Source organism: Limulus polyphemus, unplaced genomic scaffold, assembly GCF_000517525.1.
Source record: "Limulus polyphemus unplaced genomic scaffold, Limulus_polyphemus-2.1.2 Scaffold1342, whole genome shotgun sequence".
Lineage (NCBI taxonomy): Eukaryota > Metazoa > Arthropoda > Merostomata > Xiphosura > Limulidae > Limulus > Limulus polyphemus.
In genome coordinates this window covers 206,909-222,234 of record NW_013666952.1, presented here as the reverse complement: position 1 = coordinate 222,234, position 15,326 = coordinate 206,909, and the positions used below count along the sequence as shown (strand labels likewise).

The following is a 15,326-nucleotide window of genomic DNA, read 5'->3' as shown; positions in this document are numbered from 1 at the left end:
GGGTTTGGTGTATTCTAACCTAATAGATGGCTAATCTGGCAAAATGGCTAATACGGCACCCTCCAGGTCTCGATGATGTCGGATTAGTGATAATCAACCTGTACAACAAAACAAACAAAGCCCAGAAAAATGCCAAAATGAATTTTACATACATTCAGGCTAAGGTGTTAACAACGCTATCATGTGAAGAATGCATGACAATAAGTTATGGCTCCCTCAAAACAAAGTATCCAGCTTTTCATCCTAGTCAGCATCCAAGTTCTTTTGCAAGATTAAAATACAAATGGAATTTCATGCTATATATTTCACAAATATACCAGTTAAATCACCAAAAGCATCTTGTATGGACTTCTGTGTCTTTGGGTTGTCCAAATATGCTCTTGGAAGTTGTCATTCATACATGATTGATAGGCTAGGAAAAGCTTGCAAGGAGAAATTGGACATCATTCAACTTACTATATTACAGTGGAAATGACACTTAAGAACAACTCTATTACCAGAGCCATCACACAAAACACCATCCATGGTGGAACCTTAAGAGACTATAAGATCTAGGTACTCATCTTAGTATCATTAACATACATTAAGAACACCTCTCTGTGAAATGTAGTCTTAAAACTGACTTGCAAAATATATATTGGGTTTTAAGATGTTTATCATAATGATCTTACATCAGTAATTTGTTTTTATTTGAAAGCAAAAAGCTAAATGTAATTTTAGGCTTCTTGGCCCAGTTGCATCAGATCTTGTATGTGGTGAGAAGAGATATAAAAATGTAACATTATAATGTAAATGTAAATTCCTTTTTTGTAGAATGTTGTTTAATTGTACAGAGCTAGTTCTACTGTTAATCTACCTTTTATTGTCTTTAGTAAATACTTAGAATATTATTTATTGCATTTATAGATTTTTAGACTTAGGCGTTGTGATCTTGTTTTTAACATTTCATCATTAGTTATTGTACAGTTAATTGCTTACTCACCTATTGTTTATATGATATTTCATATAAGTTTAGTGTAACAAATCATAACTAATTATAGCTGATAGCCATTGTATATTATTTTTGGCCACATGCTTTTATAATTTACCTGTAACAGAAGTTTGAGTTCAGAAATATGGCTACTTCTTTTTCTTTTAATGAAATACAGTTTTGGTTTATTAATTTATAGGCTTGTTTGAGTCCAATTTCTAAACACTCAAAACAAAACAGAAAGAGAAAGAAGAAAAGGAAAAATAAGAGCAAAATTTCATTTGAATACAAGAAAAAGAAGAAAATGAGACCAAAAGCAAAATCAAAGTCAAATGAATGTGAATTACATTTCTCTTCTGAATCTGCAGACTTAAGAAATGAGCTTGTTCCGGAAGACCTAAGTTTATACTCTAAGTCCTCTGGTACTCATTCTTGTATGTCTGAAGAATCAGATTCTCCCTCAGAGCAGGTAACTGGAGCAATAAGGGATCTCAGTTTAAATGAACATTCAGAATCTCCTCAATTCTCAGTTGGGAATGCTGCAAAAAACAAGTGTCACGAAGAGTCAACTTCAGATGACACTCGTAGCTCATTGGTTGAACAAGAAATCAAAGCACCAGTCAAAGAAACCTTTGATTTCTTAACAGAGCAAAAGAACTTTAATCCAAATGAGCAAAGGTTGGGTCAAAGGATCGAAGAAGGAGACCAATCAATTATTTCTTCCCTGGGGCAGAAAGTAGAAGCTAAATATACAGAAGATTCAACTTCTTCATCTCAGCTGGAAAAAACAGAAGATTCAGAAGATCAACTAGTTCCTTTTGAGATCTCTCCAAGATCAACTTGCAAAATCTCAAATAATTATTTAGTGAAATCCAGCACAATTAGGCATGGTTCAAATGAAAGGGAAGAATGTTTACGACCTAGACCATCACAGGTAGGATATTATCAGGTATCATATCCTTGAGAAATTGTATACCCTATTTAATATACTTATTATGAGACAGTAGTATTAGGCCTATTATATTTTTAACATTGCATTCTGTATCTTGTCTCTTAGGGATTTTCAAGAATTAAAAGAGTGTATAATAATAATATTTCAACATTGTATGTTCACTGCATCTATTGCCAATGACACATTTTGTTCAATGAGGTCAGATGGGATACAAAAAGCATGATAGTGGTCAGAATACTATTTTCATAAGCCATTTGTTACAAAAACAATTGTTATGTGTATAGCCTAATCTTTCATCATTAAGAGAAACAAAGCCCTGAACTAAGTTTATAAATTTTTATGCTATCATCTTAAAACCTAGAATTTATTAAGCTATTCATTAAAATAGGAATGGCATTAATGGTTTACTTTTACTAAGTTGGTCTTATGTTTTTATTTAGTTTTAATTAATAAATAAGAAAGCAGTGATTTACAAAAATTCTCGCTTTTGTAAATGAATATAGATAGGTTTTGTATTTCCAAGGTTATCTAAAAAGCATAGCATTATTTTGCACAAGCTGTCATTTCTACAAATTTACCAAGCTCTCTATCAGGTAATTCTAAATGAAACTGAAAATTGCTGAAAAAGTTTACTTGTCTTCCTTTAAGAGTAATGATTATAATTATCCATATATTTACTTAGTGATAAAATGTTGAAAAGATATGTACAGGTATAGGAAAAACTTAAAAAAGATCAGGACTTGAGAATTTCTTTGATGTATATATATATATATATATAATTTAGAGACAACAAAGGAACTGTTGGCACATCTAGGCCATCACATCCACTAAACTAAACTTTAAAATTAAAATAAAACACTGAAACTCAGCCCTTACCAAGCTTTCCCTTAAATTAACTTCATCCACCACATCTGAAGGCAGTTCATTCCAAAGACCAACCTCCCTATTAAAAAATATGCTGTACTAATTGAAAATGACTCCTACCCTGTCAAAATTTATATTTGTATCTTCTAGTCCTACCATTCTCACTACTAAGTGATGATGCATCAACATTATTAATTGTTCTAATAATCTTAAAAATCTTAGTCAGTTCCCATCTAACACTTCTTTTTTCAAGAAGTGTTTTTAACCTATCTATGTATGACAATCTTTCCATTCCAGATATCATTAAGGTAGCCCTCCTCTGAATCCTTTCAAAAAATTCATTGTCCTTGCTTAGATAAAGCATCCAAGACTGTACACAATACTCCAAATGAGGCCTAAGTAATGACTTCTACAATATAATCATAACTATAGTTTTGTGAGATCATAGTTACCATAACAAATTAAATTTTTGACAATTGAAATATCATAAAATATTATTAAAAAAATACTACATATTGATAATTTAAAAACATTAAGATTCTATTTTTAATTATATGATGTTCATATTTTTCTCTAATGTTAAAAACATTTGAATTCTCTCTTTGGGTTTAGAGTTTGGTAATGACAAGAAAACGTCGAATTGCACCATCACTACTCGAAGGTATTATAGGATACAAGCAGGCAAAACTTAACATGCATACCATCACTGCCAAAACCAGTACTTCTAGAAGAATGGGGCCTATAAATAAGCCATCTTACAGGAATCATTCATCAAAGAAATCATCAACATGTAGTTCATCTTCCTCCTCTCAAATAACAGTAGCACTGGTAAGTTTCTGTTCAGAATGCTTTCTATAGGTTTTTTTATGGGATTTACAAATTATGTACAAATATTTGATGAAGAAAAGATTGCTTATTTGAAAATGAAATTAATCAGATATTTTCATATAATTTCTCATTTCGAAAATGATAATTTGAAAAACATCCACTTTTTGGGTATCATAATCAGATAATTTATTACAGCAAAATCTTGATTTCAAAGTAGATATTCTGTTACTCTTAAAGTATAAAGTTACAAGAACTATTTTGTTTTCTTGGTACTTCATCTTTCAGATTATCTAACCACTAGCTTATTATCTTAATTTTGTTAATTTCTCAATTGTTTTCTTTGCTTAACCATCCTCCCATAGACTTATTAAGATTCCTTATGGAATGCTTCTTAAGCTAGACCTAATTTAGTATTGTATCTGATTTCCCTGTCTCACATCACTTTCTTGAGATTTTTGATAAAGAACTATATTTACAAGACCTGAACTAACTTACTCCTTTTTTGGGAGATGAAAAAGACAGGAAACAATTAAGAGAAGGTAAAGTCTGAGCATGAAACTTCCAAAGATACTGTTTATTTTTCCTATTACAAAAATTCAATATTACTTAACTTTCATTAATATTACAGTCAATTTGAAAGTTTCAATAAAAATTATAAAAATGAACTTACACTGACTATACAAGAAAATTATGTACAAAAAGTTTCATTCTCACACTTTTTTATTATATTTTAGTTGAGTGCAATTCAAACCTGGACCTTTAGAGTGGACATAAGATGAATCAATGTTAGTGTATTTTTATAATATTTTTACTGGTATGACTCATGGATTTTACTCATGAGTCAGATAGAAATATCTAAGTCTACATATGCTTCTTACCCTCTAGATTGAGGAAACATACACCAATAAGACTTACAAAATCAATCTATCCTAATCTTGATAAATCTATCAACAACTGTAATGATGAAAAAGTTGTTAGATTAGTTATTTTGCCTTAAATCTCCAGTAAACACTTTAATAATTAATTACTTTTTTGGGCAAGTTAAAGCTCTTTTCACAAGAGATAAAGATATTTAAGTCACAGCATGAAGAACATGATTATTTTTTTTTCCATTTTAACAGATATTGAGTTTAAAGCTTAATCGCTTGGAGTCAACTTGTAAAAACATAGAAGAATACACTCAGTATGTTTTTTTCCCTTTATGGCACAGTGGTACATCTGCAGATATACAGTGCAAGAAACCAGGTTTCGATACCCATGGTGGGCAGAACACAAATAGCCCATTGTGTAGCTTTGTGCTTAACTTCAAATGCATTTCCGATATGGTACATTATCTCCACTTACATAAATAGCTATTCACTTTTAGCACTGCCCTCTATATGCAAAACATTTTTTGCACATGCCACAATCCTTGAAACTCCCACCCATCTGGAATTGATTAATTCTAATGTAACTTGCATGCAAATTATCATGCTACAAACCTCCACCAATAAGAGCATGACACACTGTCTTGATGCATGTGACTCCCTCTATTGATTTCTACCAAACTATCATTTCTCGTTTGGCAGTACTTGTGTTATAACGTTTAATTTATGCTTTCTTCAAGTGTTTTATTTTAATTTTTTTCTGTGTCTTTGTATTAATTTCTCTCAACAAGTTTATACAATAGTGATATTTGTAACTTGTTGAGTTATTCTGAAATGGAATTATTTTATATATCTACCCAGTTATGGAAATTATTTCTTCATGACAAAAACTTTTAATTGTTTCTGCCAACACAGTTGTGTTTGGTTATTCATTTTGCATTATGAATCCTATGTAACCACTTCATAGGTTATATGTTCTATTAGTGCATTTACACAGTCTTCAGGTCATGGTACTCTGCAGGAAGGTTTTTGGCTTTACTTCGTTGGGAGATTGATCATCCAATGAACTGTCTTTTATCAGGCCTCACCTTGAGTTTGGGGGCTCACACATTTGAAATTCAGTCTGCCGACTTTGAAAAGATAAGACGTTATACTGTTATGGTTTTTGAATAATTTTATTGTCAGTGTTTTTTGTCTGTAGTTACTTGGGTTCCATAAGATAAGTTTTATTAGATTGGTTGATACTCATAGCCAAGTACAGGTTAGCAATTAGTCTTAGTTGTATCTTTTCTCCTATACCATTTGCTTAAGTTTACCATGGTCTTTGTTATCTTAGGATCACCTGTAATTCATCTTACTGGTATATCAATAATTAGTTTAACTATGTTGTTTTTTCTTTCATACATCACGTCTCATGCACGTTTTTTTACTACACATTTCCTTAATTTTATACAATCACGTCTATTTCATTTTTGTAGGATACAGTTAATGTTTACATTCCACTTCATTTCTTCAGTATTCCACTTATATTTAGGGATTTTTGTGGGATACCTCCTCCATCTTTCCTCCAGATTGGGGTGTTTTTTTCATCTTCAGTTCATTCCCTCCTTTGCTCTTAGGATCTTCTAGGGACATTGCTGTTTGTTTACCATCCACTGCTATTAGGGTCTTATTGTAAGTTGTTTTTTCTCCACCCGTCCATTTTTGGGGCTACTCCTATATATACATTTAGTGTCACGTGGAGTATCTATAATGCTATATTCAATATTTTTTTTAATTGCTCTTTTGTTTCATTCTGAGATATCGTCATCTTTATTCATTTTATATGTTTGGCACATGCCTGTCCTTTACCTGTCTTACCTACAGGTTTTCTTCATTCGGCTTGTTTGCTTGATGCTGATTGGGGGTTCTGGATCAATTGATTGCACCTCAATTACTTCTTGGGTCTTTCCTGTTCTAATTGGTAGTCTTTGATCACATTTCGGCAGGCTGTTGATGCAGACTGAGAATGTTCATGGTACACATTCTTATCTTCAGTTTTTTTCACCACATGATTGGGTACCAGTTTCGTGCCTTGACATTTTGACTTATTTTGGTTCTATGTCTGTTGTGGAGCAGTCTGCATTTTAACCGACTTCCACCTTTGAGGGATTTTACCAACACCATTCATTTGATGTCTAGCTTCAGTCAGCTCTTCCCAAACAGGGGTAGTCTTAACATACTCTTTTACTCCTTCCACAGTCAGCTTGGGTAGTTGGATTTTCCAGTTGGATAGTTTTTTTCTCTTACATACCTCACATTCTAATCTCTTTGGGGTATGTATTTTTAAACACACCTTCCATTGGGACCATCTCTCTCCTCCTCAAATGCATCCAAAGGTGTTTTTTTTTATTATTATCCAAGCCTTTACTGTGGGTTTACCTTGTAATTTTCAGCTTTCCCTCTTCATCTATGTGCGTTGATGGTTGAACATTTCACTCATGATGTCAGGTTTACTGCTTCCTCCCCCTCTTTTGGGTTGTTTCTCTTCCCTGATTCTCATCTCCAAAGGTGAGGGGTGTGGTTCTATCAGTAGGAGGCTTCAAGGTTTTACACCATTCACACCCAGGGACTTCCACTAGTCTTCTTCTTGTCTGGTTTGATTAATCTAGTTTCATTTCGAATTTTTGACAGTGGTGGCTTATATCACTCACTCTTCTTGTTACCTTTGAAGTAAACAGTAGATTTCCTTTTTTTGAACCCACACACTTGACCTACATCTCCTGGAGGGTCAAGTTCCAGGTGCTTTGTCCTTGTTGCTAATTGACTTTCCAGCCTTGACACACTTTTTCCGAAGGAGTGATCTCTCAATCCTCCTAATTTTTGGTGGCTCTGCCTCCTGTGGGGTACTCCTCCACAGAAAGTTTTTGAATGTTTTATCATTTCCCAGTTAGTTTTGTTTTTGGTCTCTGGTTCACCATCCATTTGCCCTGGCTGCCGTTACATTCAGATAGGTTTACATTATTTTTTTCTCATTCCATAATTCTTCTTCTCCAAATTTTTGTGCATCCATGTCACTCTGGTTGAGATCTTTCTGATTGATCTTTCCTGGCCAGCACTGATTTGGTTTTCTCTGCTGTTTTGCCTCAGTTTGTTTTGGATCGATTTTATTAACATACATTTTAGTGGCTCATTGGTATATTTCTTTCGACTTTATCATTTCTTGCCATCTTCCACCTTTCTTCTCGGTGGGATCCAAATGACCTTCTCTTCCCAGTACATGTGGGTTGCTTCATTGTTTTCAATGCTTATTTTCATTGAGTCCATTTCCCACGTTTCCTTCGCTTACTCCACTTTTTGTCTGTGACTTTTTTCCTCTTCTTCCCCTACCCATTGGGTTTCGATTGCAATTCAATTAGCCTTTTATTTCTTGTCTCCTTCTTCCTGTCATCACTTCCTGGTGTCTTCACTCCGATCATGCACTTTTCCTTTTCTCTACATGTCTACCCTGCCATCTATTGGAGGTATTTTGTATGTTGAGTACTGGGTCTACATTTCGTATGTTAATTTCCCATTCTCTGCTTAGGGTAGCTTTTTTTTTCCTGTTGGAGTACCATCATCTACCTGTTGCCATCCTTCACTCTTTCATGAGATTGTGACTGAGTAAGTGACCTTTTAGTATATATACCTCATCTTTATTCAGGGGGCATGTCCCTCTTTTTCTTTCTGGATCTCAGTCTATGGTGAGTGGTGCTTGACCAGGTATTCTTTAACCATCCAAATCCATGCTGTAAGACCATGTTCGACTTCCATATTATGATTCCATGGCCACGCAAAGCACACTGTGGAGATGGAATGTTCCACAAGATTGCTTGTAGGTTTATTCTCATGATTGGTTTGCTTCATAAATTTGCCCATTCTGGGCCGTAATCACCCATGAAATACATGGGTAAAACAGAAGAAGATAGCTGCCTATCCCTGCCATGTCTTGTTTTGAATAAATTGGTATGGTCTGTTTTTCAAAATAGGGTTTTGTGGTCACCCATTTCACTGCCTTAGGTGTTGTTGTTGTTCCTCCAGACCCTTCGCCATGCTTTCTACCCTTTTTCATATAGTGGAGCTTGAGTGTCTTTACCACTTTCCAGTTCCAAGCCACTTGGGTGGTGGACCATGGAGGCAACAACCTGAATGTGTTAATGGAATATAAATAATATATATAAATTATTATAAAACCATTCAGTTGAGAGTATGGCAGTGGTTTTCTGCTGGTGTAGATGACGAGATATCTTCCACTATGTAACATAGGAATGAGCCTTGTCAAAATTGCAGTTCATCCCTTCAATTAGGGATCTCTCATTCTACCCCCATGTGAATGTTGGTTCCCGGTGGCTGGGTTTTGCATTTAGAGCTGAACCAATTAACATATAAGGCCTCACACATGTATTACAGGTGTCTCTATTCCCTCAATCAATTATACTCATGTTCCTCCATCTGCATTGTGGGTCACAGTGGAGGTACTTGCAGATTACTGCAGTTCTTCCCTTTCCACTATCCCTTGATGCTTATTATTCTGAGGATGTTACTGTGCGTGGGGTGGTTCTGGTCATTATATATTTGAGTGAGATGGTTTACATTACACAGACATCTTTTTGACAGTGGATGTTGGGTTCCCGGATCAGTCATTCAATTTCTCACATTGCTATCATGTGTCTGTTCATAGGTTGAGGGGTACAAGATTTATTCCGTTCTCATGAACATGAGGTGAAGATGGTATGACCCTCTTTCCTACCCCCACCCGATGGCTTAGTTTTGGATTGTAGTTGACGTGCCACTGGTATGATTCTCTTTCCTACCCACACTTGGATGTCGGTTCTCGATGACCTGGGTTTTGGATCGTAGTTGACGTGTCGGTGGTATGATCCTCTTTCCTACCCCCACACAGATGTCAGTACCTGGTGGCTTGGTTTTAGATTGTAGTTGTGTTACTGACAGTATGATCTTCATCTTCCCCCTGCATGGATGTCAGTTCCCAGAGGCAAGGGTTTTGGATGTAGTTGACTTGCCATGTATGGTCCGTTGTGCCCTAGCCACTCTACATGTAGAGGCACATCCTTTAATCTCACCCACTTTTATGATTGAGTTTAATATATAATGTATTGTTTGGATCACTATTCTGCCATAATTCTCCCATTTGGATGTGCTTCTCCATCTTTCTGCTCATATATGCAACATCTTTCCACAATGGATGAAGAGTATACGTAGTTCAGAAGTGGTGCAGTCTCCCATATAAGATCTTTGACCCTGAAGATCTCCTTTTGGGGAGTGTCCTTCAGACGCTTTTGAAGGATACTTCTTTCTTTACCCTGCATTGGTCCCTCCACCTATTCAGTGTGGAATTATAGCTATTTATGTGAGCAGAGGTAATGTAGTGTATCAAAAGTTATAATTTGCCTATGCTGAAATTGTATTTCCAATAGGTACTTACCTTCTCTCACACTTCCCACTCTTCCTCCCCACTGATAACTAGTGCTTCCATTTTCTGGTGACACTCAAAGTGATAGTTCAGTAGAATTGAATAGAGGGAGTCACATGCATGAAGAGTGCATCATGCTATTATTGGTGGAGGGTTGTCACATGATGATTTGCATGCAAGATGCATTGGAATTAGTCAATTCCAGATGGGTAGAAGTTTCAAGGCTTCTGATGTGCAAAAAAAAAAATGTTTTTGAATATAGAGGGCAGCACTGAACGAATATAGCTATTTATGTAAGTGGAAGTAAGCACCTATTGGAAATACATTTTCAGTACAAGAAAATTATAACTTTCAAAATAGTATACACACAATTTGTGGATGTACATGCAAATGATCATAAGAGATTGTATATAAAGCACATATTTAACTTGTAATGGCCCTAAGTATTTGACTAATTCCATCATGAATTTCTAACAGGATAGATAACACTTGATTCTAGTGATCATGTAGCCACTTTATTCTGAGAACATCCTTAGACCTCTTGTCTCAGATATTTTTCGGGCTAAAGGCAGTGAACTATAATCCAGAATGTTTTAGTAGAAACCTCAAATTTCAGGACTGAATAAGTTGTTATACATGGAGAATAGATTATGGAAGGGTTGGGTGTGGCCTAGTAAATAACATGCTCAGACTGTGAACCTGAAGATTCATGGTTAGTGGCCCTTGCTGCAAAGTATGTGCTCTGTCATTTGAGGATGTTGATGTGTCATAACAGTGATTCTCAAATCCATCTATTTGGTCAGGCAAAGAGTAGCCCAAGAGATGGATGTTGGTGCTGTTGATTAGCTGCATTCCCTCTATTCTGTCATTTTGAAATTAAGGACAGCTATCAACAGATAGCCATCGTTTTTGTAGCTTTGTACAAAAATTCTGAATCTCTTCTGTCCATTGTTTTCAGTGCCAGAAAGGTGAGGATAGGCAGTTGAATTGTTGTTCTTCTTTGTGTAGACTACAATACCAATGCACCTTCTACTTGTACAGTGACACACTTAATTTATTCTCTCCTGGATTTGGCTCACCACTCTTTGCACTTGTTTCATATTTTGGTCTTTTACCATGAGCTGCAGAGCCAGTGTCCTGTAACATTTGCAGTTTCCTCTTTTTCTGCTTACCTTTGAGTTGGCCAGAGCCTTTGAAACTACTGACCCATTGCTCTGGGCAAACCTCCTTGAAGCTTTCTTGGTCCTCTAGGATTTCAGGGTTCTTTAACTCTTAATAACTCTTTTATATTTGGTAATATCTCATTCTTCAGAGATGTTGGGATTGCCATCCCCTTTTTCTGAGCCTCCATGGTGGCATCCTGAGCTAGGAAGCCAATGTCCCATGGCTCTTGGCATTGCCTATGAGAGTTTTCTGTTGCTTGAGATAGAAGTACTAGTCTCCCCTAACATCGAAAGGTTCTTCAAATTCTTTTGATGCACTTTGTCATCAGAGCTCTATTACACTGCTGTAAGCATCTCAACAAATGCTTTTTACTTCAAATGCTAGTGCACCAAGGTCCAATAGCTGGAGGTTTCCTTTAAGATACTGGTGATGTCTTCCATGGCCACAAGCACTTGGAATATCATCACATTTCTCTAGGCATTTCCATAAATGTGTCCTGGTTCTACAGGCCAGGGTGCTTGTGTGCTGTAATTCATGCTAATTCCTTAGGTATAGGTAATATCTTTTACTTACAGAGACCCTGAGACTGCAGTACCATTGCTCTGAAAGTTTTCACAACATTCCTAAAGCCCTGAAATTAGAGAGCATTTGTCTCTTAACTCTCACTGTCTTGTGTATGTAGGCATTCTCCACAGCCAGAGATTCTGAGACTGCATCCATTGTTTTGGAACCTCCACAGAAAAGTTTCAGATCCATAAGCAAAGGGGTTTGTGTCCATTATTTTTGCCAATACCTCAAGTCCAAGTGATGTTTACTACTATTAAAGATTTTAATTGCTGTAATTTGACTATTGATATCCTAATTAAATTTTATTTCAGTATATTAAGAGTTCAGTGTTTTTGTTTTTTATTAAATTAAAATATCCTAGGAAAAGCAGTAGTATTTAGATTTTATTCCAGCACAGTAAATTCAGTTTAATGGTTCTCACTCTTGTTTAGGACATTTTTAATCCTGAAGACAGAGAACTTATGTCTGATAGTAGCAACAAAGAAATGGATCAGGACTCAGCACAAAAGCTTTTGGTATGTAGCATGATGCATTCTTGTAGTGAAAAATCTACCAGTTGATTAGCATTTGTTGATTATTAGCTCACTGAAGTGAAATAACTACACTTTCATATATATGCTTTAAAATCAGAAAACTTGAATAATGATTACTTGTACAGTGACAAACTAGACTGAATTTGATGAATAAGCTAAATTCATTTTAAGCTAAATTCAATACGATCTTTATTTTTTAATGATTTTTTGCTAAATGTTTTTATGTATTATTCCAGTAAAAAACATTAAAATTATATATCTTGCAAATTGACATACATTTGATTAAGGAAAATTATTGTTGCTTCTTTCCACATTTTTATTGCCATTTATACAAACCTAAAAGTTTTGCTTAGTAAAATTAATGATATGATAAAGTCATTGTGTATAGCCCCCCAGTGGCACAGCGGTATGTCTCCGGACTTACAATGCTAGAAAGCGGGTTTCGATACCCGTGGTGAGCAGAGCACAGATAGCCCATTGTGTAGCTTTGTGCTTAACTTCAAATAAACAAACAAACAAACATTGTGTATATCAATCGGTATGTATGTTAATACCCTTTCTTTCTCTTTCTTTATCTAGATATACACACATAAATATATAGTTTCCGTATATATATATTATTGTATATATAACTCTGTTATTATAATGCACATCACTTACTACCATGGGATTTCAAATTTTACAGTAAAAATTCATTAACTTAGTAGCTTAGATCAATCTAAGTATAGCTCACAATTCAGCAAAGTATCAGATATATCTTTACACAACTAAACAAAACCTTTCTAGCTGAACTTTAACTGAAACAAATGTAGTATGTAACATTGAATACATACCTAAGTGATTATCATTTGTTTTCTTAGTTCTTAATAACACAACTAGTTATATTGCACGCAGTTGCTGTAATACAATAGTTCATAATGTCTCAATCTTGTTTTGCCCTCCAGTGATTGAGCTGTAACTCTGAAGAATTATAAAGCTAAAAACTGGATTTGAATACATGTGGTGGGCACAGCAAAAAATAGTCCGTAGTGTAGCTTTGTGCTTAATTATAAACAAGTCTCACATTTTCATCTTTCATATTGTTGTAGTATAGATCTTCAACTAATTGAAACAAATGAACCATGTAACAGTGCCTTATGATTGTATACATAATTAATCATAATTTCAATTCGTAGTTTGTAATGACTCATATGACAACACATAATATTTCATGGAGGTTAATAATGTAGTTCAAATTCCAATGTCTCAATATTCCATCTTTCAAACTGTTTCAGTATAATTCCAATTTGATAGCAGTTGTGTGGTTAAGTATTCTGTTGTTTGGTTATATTACCAAAGATTAAGTACTCTGATAATGACCATAAGATAGTACCATTTAAAATAGTTTATGCAACATAAAAAACTTAATTTAACCGTTTTATGTCTGTATCAGTATATGTTGATGCCTTTTTTATCATTTTAAGATTAACTTCCTTCACAAGACTGCAGAAAATTTCCTGTTTGTCAGACTTTCTCTTGCACCATCAAATTAAATGCACAACCTATGAATTATGTTTCCTAAGCCATGAATATGTTAGTTTATTTCCCAATACATGAACTTTGTTAAGCATATACAGTTGCTATGTAAACATCTATATTGGCTTTCACTACCTGACTGATGACCATCTGTGTTTACATTTTAACAGGGGTGTTCAAACTTTTTTTTTTTTATATTTCAGGATGCAAGTGTAGGAGAAATCATATGGGCAAAACTGGGCTCTACCCGCTGGTGGCCAGCTATAGTCATTTGGGGGACTGACTGTGGGCAGCCACCTGCTCATCCTGGCCAAACGTGGGTGTTCTGGTTTGGTGATCACAAAATATCAGAGGTCTGTGATATACTGCATCTTCTTCTCAGTATTAATTAATTAAACAAGTTTCAGTTGAAGAAAACACATATGAAAATATTTTTCATTTCTTAAATTTTTCTGTTTTTGTGATTGCTTTGAGGGTCTATTTTAATCTTGGAAATATATCAAGAAACTTATACTTTAGGCTAGCTTCATGCTATATTTATTTGTCTTAAGATTTATTTATAAAACTAGTTGATCTTGTAGCTCTCCAGAACAGAAATGTCTGGTAGCTAAGTCTTCTTACAGTCTTGTAAAATAGGTGCTGGGACATAAAAACACAGAAACATTAAAGAATCACACTTGTGGACATGTTTATGTAACCAATGTTATGATGATCCAGAAACATAAAATAATCAAGCTTATAGATATGGTGCTGTAACCACTATTATGATAATTCATAAACATAAAAGAATCACACTTGTAGATGTGGTGCTGTATTCAATATTATGATCATTCAGAAACAGAAAAGAATCATGCTTGTAGACATGGTGCTATATCCAAAATTATGATGATCCAGAAACATAAAAGAACCATACATGCAGACATGGTGCTGTATCCAATATTATGATGATCCAGAAACATAAAAGAATTATACATGCAGACATGGTGCTGTATCCAATATTATGATGATCCAGAAACACAATTGTAGAGATGGTACTGTAACCAATGTTATGATGATTGAGAAACGTAAAAGAATCACACATATAGCCATGGTGGTATAAACAGTGTTATGATGATTGAGAAACATAAAAGGATCACTCATAGACATAGTGCTGTAACCAGTGTTATAATGGTTCAGAAGTATGAAGGAATTATAATTGTAGACACAATAATCTAGAAACACAAAAGAATGACTTGCAGACATTCAACTTTTGTTTACTTTTCCAAACAAAGACCAGTAGGAGGCTGTACAATCTTACTAAATTTATCATTTTTTAGAAACTGTCTGTTGGATGAACTCACTATATGGTATCTCTAGTACATATAACAACCCTCATTTTTTGATGGAACAATATATTATATTGTTACGACAGTGGAAGTCACGCGACGTTGAGAGCACGTGTGCTGGAGTTTCTCGATTGATCATGAAGGCCCGAGTGCATTCGAGATGCCCTCTTTTTAGTATATAAGCCTGGTGAGAAAAACCAGTTGCATCAAAGAGATAGATTGAAGAGATAGATAATTGAGTCAAGTGAACAGTAGGCACCGTAAGTAAAGTATGTGAATCACTGTGATTT

At 34.8% G+C, this 15,326-nt stretch overlaps 1 protein-coding gene across 4 annotated transcripts in view; it reads left to right on the top strand.

Moving 5' to 3' along the window:
- Positions 1-15,326, top strand: part of LOC106463179 (DNA (cytosine-5)-methyltransferase 3B-like) — a 92,249-nt gene that overhangs the window by 43,245 nt on the left and 33,678 nt on the right. For all 4 annotated transcript variants that reach the window (XR_002611434.1, XM_022390621.1, XM_022390620.1 and 1 more), the window contains exons 4-7: positions 1,170-1,904; positions 3,399-3,614; positions 12,095-12,178; positions 13,915-14,064. Coding sequence is in view for 3 of the 4 variants with exons in the window: in XM_022390621.1 (XP_022246329.1) it covers positions 1,170-1,904; positions 3,399-3,614; positions 12,095-12,178; positions 13,915-14,064 (1,185 nt within the window). In the remaining variant the exon portion in view is untranslated. The remainder of the gene's footprint in view (positions 1-1,169; positions 1,905-3,398; positions 3,615-12,094; positions 12,179-13,914; positions 14,065-15,326) is intronic.